Source organism: Alosa alosa, chromosome 6 (genome assembly GCF_017589495.1).
Source record: "Alosa alosa isolate M-15738 ecotype Scorff River chromosome 6, AALO_Geno_1.1, whole genome shotgun sequence".
Lineage (NCBI taxonomy): Eukaryota > Metazoa > Chordata > Actinopteri > Clupeiformes > Clupeidae > Alosa > Alosa alosa.
Window position 1 is genome coordinate 27,958,821 of NC_063194.1, and position 7,383 is coordinate 27,966,203.

Below are 7,383 nucleotides of genomic sequence, written 5' to 3' on the forward strand. Positions count from 1 at the left end.
CTTTCAGATGTGTATGGATTGTGATACAGCACACATGTGGAATGCAGAATGTGTTTGTGTCTGTGGACACACTCTCTGTGATATCCGTTTAGTCTGTCACACCACACCAATAATATTATATTACTTTAATCTGACTGTGCAATCAATCTATTAGTGTTTCCCATTAGTTTTGTTGTATAGTTCTGTCATTTGTCACAGACAACACCGTCACCGTCCCTAATAGTCCATTACTGTTAGCAGCCACAGAGAATTCTCTTTAAAAATGTTGGATTTTATATGTATATGTTATGCTATGGTGTTGTGTTAAAAGAACACTAATGTACAAACTTAAGCCAGTTCGACTCATCCAATAAACTTTAATTCACATACAATATAGTAATTTTGTACAGTACAAACAAAAAAGATTACATGTCAGACATAGAGATGTTGACAGATACAGTTACATTATTTGTTTTAATTCTCTATATTCAATAATAAATTATGTACAATTTTCTATGTGAAAGAAATGAAATGGAATGGCATGAAGATATTTAAAGAATATGATACCAAGAGAGATAGAAAAGACAAAAGGAGGAGGAAGGGCAGGAGGAGAGGGAGATAGAGAGAGAGAGAAGAGAGAGAGAGGTTTTTGTTGTAAAACTCCAGGACGAATGTTCTCAGACAGCCATGTGTTGTTGGACAGCAGTGGAGGGTTGCGGTGTGAGGCACAGGTGGACTTCACTCATCGTCATGGTGAAGATCAGTCGACAGAACGATGGAATGGGGGAGTCACCACATGTTGGAGTCTTCGTATCTGGAACACAGACAACAAACATCCAACCAGGGGTTGAAAAAAAGAAGCCGTATCAACTGGCTCTATAGACCCTTTCAAGAGAGTTCCATTATCAGCATCATAGTTGGCCCCACAATACTTCCTTTTTAACATTCCTATGTTATCTTAATGCAGAGGAAGTAGATTGGGAACCAAATAGAATGTTCAAGCATTGTTTTTGTTTTTATTTTTGAAAGGCTCTATACTTGGCAGGTGGTAGTGGCTAAGGAGCTGGACGAGTGTACAGTAGTCAGAGAAGTTGTAGGTTCGATTCAGGGCTGCTATAATTGAGCCCTTGAGCAAGGCACTTAAAGGTGTTCTAAGCGATGCCACACGTTTTTTAGGCTAAAACATTTTATGTCACCTACTGCAAACATCACCTAACCAAACGCTGGCTTTCTGTGTCCTGAATACACTGTAAAAAAACGTGATCTCTGTGGACAGCCCAGGCTCCAAAAACGGCAACAAAAACAACCTGGGCAAACCTAGCCCATAAAAAACATAACAAACTGTTCCAGCAAATCACAGACAATATGTTTGAAAGTTTCAATTGCACGGGAGCAGAACGGGTCTCTGTTTTGTTTGAAAGTCAACAGAAGTGACGTTACCCAGCATTGTTTAGAGCACCTTTAACCCAGAGTTGCTCTGGAGAGACTGGCCCTGGTAATGATCGACATATGTCTGTCGCTTTGGGTAAAAGCGTCAGTCGAATGAATTAAGTAAGGGACTGTATAGTCAGATTTGGACAATGTCTGGACTGTTTTGCATGGGTCATTCAGGTGTAGCTGGGTTATGGCCAAGGGATGTGGCCAACCTCCACCATGTGAATGCTCATTAAGGATTCTCTCCTACTGTATATATCTTACAAGGTCTGAGGGTAGAGTTCAAAGGTTGTCATTCTAGCTGAATGAGAACGTAAGCCTTTAGCGTGTGCTTTCATTTTCTTCAATGCTTTCTTCAACATGTTCTCCAAGTCAGTTCCAAGTGATTTATGGAAATGTAGGTGTCTATTTATGCCTTCACTCAAACTTTTTAAAAGGCTATATGCCTGCCTCTCTGAGGACAGGTAGACGGTGGAATGTTGTGCACGTTTAGATATTCTGAATGAATCATGTGCCAGCTGCACACATCTCTCCCCAGACGTGAAGTGAGCAAGGTTGGGATGCTGTCTATCCCCAGCATCCTCCGAAAGTGTGAAACATTCATGAGCTACTCTGGTTTTCCCATTAACAGTGGGAGCGGTATGGCAGATCCCCTGGCAATGAGCAAACTTGACATGTTCTCCTACCAGCTTGAATCGTGCACGGAAAAAGAGTGGGAGGCGTAGATGTGCCTTTTTTGGAATATGGGAGCTGGGAGGTCGAAAAAGTGGGATTATTTTAAATGTCACTATGAAGAGACATTTGAGGGTGTTTGAGTGTCTGATTTTCCCAATAAGTTACTCTGAGTTCTGCGTTCTCACCGAACCTCCATCAACACTTCTTTGTTGTTGTTTTTACCATTGTGATGCTTAAGCACTTATTCTGTCCCCTCTTCCATAAACAACATAATGAAATATTGGCTCTCCAAAACGAATTACAGCAGGGTGCTCCAACACACATTTTCATCGACACCCGCATTTTTATTGCAAAACACTTTTTGCTTTTTATGTAAACCAATTTTTGAAAGGAAAATGCAATTTTGAGTTTTCATCTTAAAGTTTGAGTTTTTCTCCGCTCACCTTGATCTCTGGTTGTGCTCCGTGCTGTCTCCAAACAGAAGCTCTGAGAGCACGCCCTCAGCTGGTGTCGACCGCTTGCCATACCTGGAGAAGGAGACACCAAAGGAATGCGCTGTGATTCTTTGAAGCGACTCTATCTGTAGATCAAGTTGTGAGCAACACTGTGACAAACAATGGGGTTTGATTCCCACGCTGAGACTTTGCCCAGCTTCCCTGCCCTTCCCTTCCTGTCCCTGTGCTGTCTTTGATAAACATGTCTCACTGACAAGTCAACGGCAGCACATCGAGCCATCTGGTAGGCTTCTCAGAATCCCCACCCTGCCAGGCTTCTCTTCATCCTTTCTGTGTGCTTTTGAATGCCAAATAGACAACATGGGATCCTTTGACAGGGAAGATAACCTGCAGGCCGCACAGCACACCAGGGCGATAAGGAAAGGAATTACACGCTTCTTGTACACATAACTCATGTCTCTCTCATGACATTTGCTGTGTGATTTTCTGATTGTTTTGCTTATAACACACAAGAGGGTCAAAAATGTTTTTTAAAGGAAAATGTTTACTAATTGAGTGCCTTCCTTCTTCTTCTTGAGTGTGTGTGTGTATGTGTGTGTGTGTGTGTGTGTGTGTCGTGTGTTTGCGCGGGTGTGTATGTGTGTGTATAAGAGTGTGTGTGTCTCCTATTGATATGCATTATCTATTTATCCAGTAACTTCTATTTGACAGATCACGTTTTTCTTGCAGATGCCATGGATAAAGGAAATTAGACCCCCCCCCCCATCAGTTCTCAGGCTGTTCTCTGATCTTCATAGATGGTAATCTAACAACACCAGATCCACAACACTCCTCTGCTCTGCTCGCTTAGCTGAGGAACACATGTATTTCATATGCTTGTTCTGCCATTCCTAACTTCAAAGTCGGGTAAATACAAGAGTCTTTAATTTGGCAGGGGCCTGTGCCACTATAAGGTAGCTTTGTCATGGAAATGAGTCATGGAGAGGGGTGTGCCAAATCGCCCATTAGAACTCATTTCCCCCCTTTCAATCAATCATATGCCATTATTTTCATTATTACAGAATGTCTTTGTTGGGTAGTGTCGGACAAAGACACACACACATACACACACACACACACACACACACACACACACACACACACACACACACACAAACACAACATTTTTGTTTTATAATACACAGACATATCCCTGACACTGACACGTGATGCTGGGAGATAAATAGATATCTTACAAAATCAGATACTCTGTGTATATATGTGTGTTTCACTAATTGACGGATTGGGATAAATGCAGAGACCAAATTTCCCTCACGGGATCAAAAGAGTATATATACTTATACTTATACTAAACCTGTTTGTTCCACACAACGGCAAATTCATTACAACTCTGGTAGGGAGAGAAAACTAAAATTCAGTTTTACTGTTGAGATTGAAAAGTTTCATAACATCATATAAAAGACCTGCAGTGGAGTGCCACAGTTAGTTCAGGTAGAGGTTTTGTTAGTAATGAGGACGCAAACTCTCACTAAGCAGCATTAATAAGAAACACCAGGGCAATTTCTGTAGCCAGAGGAACATATTAGTGTCACAGGGTTTGCAATTAACCCCAAGTGTAACTGCCAGCTCCATACTCCACTTAACCCTTGTCTGAAAGAAATAATTCCTGGTGGGATACCGCTGCATCTGTCAACAGAGCCTTGTAGAGCCTTGCAATCCTCTCCTCTATTCTGTGTAATTAACTGGGTGGGTGGCATTCACTTCTGTATTTTAAATGCTTTTTCTCACTGCCACATCTGACCCCATGACTGGGAAGTGGAGCATGCAGACGCTGGACTCTTTCTTGTAATCTTTTAATGCAAATTATTATGAATGCGCTAGTGGTTACATCTGACCTTTTTAACAGCTTGGTGCAAAGTAAAGCCTTTTTGTCGACATTAAATTTGAAACAGGTCAATGACATGCATCTTAAATGCTAGAAAAGTTCATGTTTAATTTATCTGACCCAATGGCCAGTTAAATGCCTTGAAAGGTGAACTGCTAACATATGCATCTGTCTGGAATAAAATGAGCGTAACTGTTCTGACAGTCTGCTGTAGTCTGTATCTTTTCTGTTTCTTTCTGTCCCAAAAACAAGTAACACATTAGGAACTGTTGATTTAAATCTCTTGCCTCAGTATAGCCATATTTAGCTAAAAGTGCACAGCTAGTATATGAAAAGATGGACCCTGTGAGGAGGCGTTGGGTGCTTTGGGTTACATTGGACAAGTGTTTATTACAGTGAAAGTTAATACTTGAAAACTGGATGGTTTTAGAGCACCTATCAGCAGGCTAGCACCACAGAATGTAATTGTGTAATATACCCCCCTAATCCAATCGGTTGGTAGAAATTAGAACATATATGCAGCACCCAAATTGTGCATAATTGTTCAGAAATACTTTAACGCGCTGTGAGCACTTGACTTTCAGCCTGATTACCACTCAACCAGTAGTTGCATAAAAGGGGGCAGCAACTAATACAGAACATTGCACTCCGACAACCATCACTGGCTCCACTTACAGACCAACTCAGATTTCCATTCGAGCGTGTCCTTTAGCCTTTCCTAAATTGCCATATCTCCTACTGGAATTGCCTTGCTAGATAGGGCGCCGCGCGGCGCGCCACTCCGCATGTGTCCATGCGGCGCTCCCAGTGGCTAGACAATTTACCGCTTTCCGTTTGCGCTTGAGCGCCTGACCGGTTATAGCGATGAAAGACGTTGCTTGCACCTGCTACCTGGGAGTATCACATCGTATAGAAGCATCATACTTTGTTACTCTGATCACGATTCACTGATGACCCTCCACGGCGAGCGTAAATGTCAATTTAGAATCCATATTTCTGGATGAGTTCATTTGTTTCTTTCATGCTGTGACCCAGCTGTAGTGTTCTTTTCTAGGTAAAAAAAAAACTGCTTCATTTTTTGCTTTCATGACAGATGCGTCATTCTGTAAGGTATCTCAGCAGCCACACGAGACTATTCGGGACATATAACCCTGTTAAAAATAATAACGGAATCAGATCCTCAACCCGACATCAAAATGTCTATACAGATCATCATATGAGTCTTTGAAGAGGCCACTCCATTATAAAAGTAATTTTAGACACCAAATTACAAGAAAGCCTACACTTGAAGTGTCAAAATGGCGATCTCTAAATGTTTCACGGATAGGCTAGTCTACCATTTGGAAGTCCGTTGTAGTTTTACTTGAACATCGGAGAGAGCACAAAATAACTATACATAATTTCAACTAAGATGAGCGTCCCACGCAAATTTCACCAAACCCACTAAGGGCCCCAGGATGCACCGGCTAGAACACATTTTGGAGTCTTCATCACTACAAGTCCGAGTCTCCTCTTACGCATTTAACTTAAGAGCTTGTGATTCTGTGAGTGAGGGTCTTTATAGTCTCTTTGTCTGATTTAATTACAGTTCAAATTGTTTTTAGGAAGAATGAAGCTTCAGTTATAAGTGTTTGGTTAAATCGCCGTTGCTACAGTAGTTCCAAGTTATTTAGTTATTTAGTACGAGACACACATAAGAAAGTTATGGTTTTCACAAAAAAAGTCAGTCAGTTTCCAAAAAATGGAGTGAGTGAAATCTTCAATCTATTATGAACGCCGGCGCTTACCGTTGCCTTGTGATAAGGTTGATGTAATGCCTCAGTGCCGTGTAGTACTTGGCCAATTCCTCGGGTGGCGCGTCCTCGCCGGGGTTCTCTGGCTTGGGTGGATACGCGTCCACAAAGGTACCGAGACAGATTAATACGCACAGGACAACTGCGACCAGGACTGTCCAGGGCTTCAGGATTATGGCCATCTGCGAGTTAATTCAGAGGTTATGGTTAACACATATCGACAGATAACATACATTCTGAAATTAAACATTTTTAGCTATTTGGGTTTGTTAAGAGATTTGATGAGGAAAAGCTATCCATACCAATTCACATTTGTGAAATTAGCAAAACTTTGCACTCTCTTTCTGGAACCAACTAGACTGAAGAGGCAGAAACTGACAGAAATTGTTTAACATATATCTAATAGCAAAGCGTCAAAAGTGGGGCATTTCCAAACAGTCGCTCTCCTTGGTGCTGAATCTGAATGCGCACAGCCAACCACACTTTGAACTTTTTACTCCAAAGAGTAAAAGCGAGAAAGCGAGTTGAACATCTTATGTCAGGTATATTTAAACAGTGGGTAGATTCAGACATCAGTTTTTACTCGAATTAGATTGTCCGACTGCTGTCTGATACAAGGGTCCGATTACACCAACAAAACCGACATAAATAGCTAAATAGATATTTGTAAATTATTGTCATCCTAGATGTCTGTTAAATTATACGTACGTTGTTAATCCCATAACAACGTTGCCATACATTTGCACATTTTAAACACATGCATCACTTACTTTTCTAAATGAAGCGTCTCAAGTTGTTGTTCAAAGTTGCGTTAGGTGTTGTCTCCCCGGTAAGGTTGTCTGACGGCTCTGCCACTCGTCTATAGGGATGTTGTCCAACTTGGATTTGTTTGCCAAGTGTTGGTATGTCTTCTTCCACCTGCCGCTTAAGAGGTATATATAGGCAGAAGTGTCTGGGGGGACCACTATCCGTGGCAGAGGTGCGCACAGACGACGCAACTCCGCCTCCAAATGAGTTTCACGTCACCTGATGATTAAGTCAGTGGTGGTACAAACGAAACCTTCCTTGCTGACAGTAAATCGCATTCCAATTTGATGGGGTCTTTAATGGACCGTGACACTTTGGCCTATGACGACCTGTAACTTCGCAGACTTTTGGACGG

The 7,383-nt window shown here is 41.7% G+C and overlaps 1 protein-coding gene across 1 annotated transcript; it reads right to left on the reverse strand.

Annotated features, from left to right (window-relative positions):
* Positions 1–332: 332 nt before the first annotated feature.
* Positions 333–7,153, reverse strand: pyya (peptide YYa). The gene is made up of 4 exons (XM_048247023.1): positions 6,992–7,153; positions 6,216–6,403; positions 2,532–2,615; positions 333–793 (listed from the first exon to the last, which is right to left on the reverse strand). The coding sequence occupies exons 2-4, from the start codon at positions 6,401–6,403 to the stop codon at positions 769–771; spliced, it is 297 nt and encodes a 98-aa protein (XP_048102980.1). The 5' UTR covers positions 6,992–7,153; the 3' UTR covers positions 333–768.
* Positions 7,154–7,383: the final 230 nt, after the last annotated feature.

Excerpts from the sequence above, each read along its gene's own strand:
- pyya (XM_048247023.1), bottom strand. The coding sequence starts at position 6,403 with ATGGCCATAATCCTGAAGCCCTGGACAGTCCTGGTCGCAGTTGTCCTG. Across the intron at positions 2,616-6,215 it reads AACCTTATCACAAGGCAACG|GTATGGCAAGCGGTCGACAC; the intron begins GTAAGCGCCGGC and ends CTCCTTCTCCAG. Across the intron at positions 794-2,531 it reads GAGCACAACCAGAGATCAAG|ATACGAAGACTCCAACATGT; the intron begins GTGAGCGGAGAA and ends TCTGTGTTCCAG.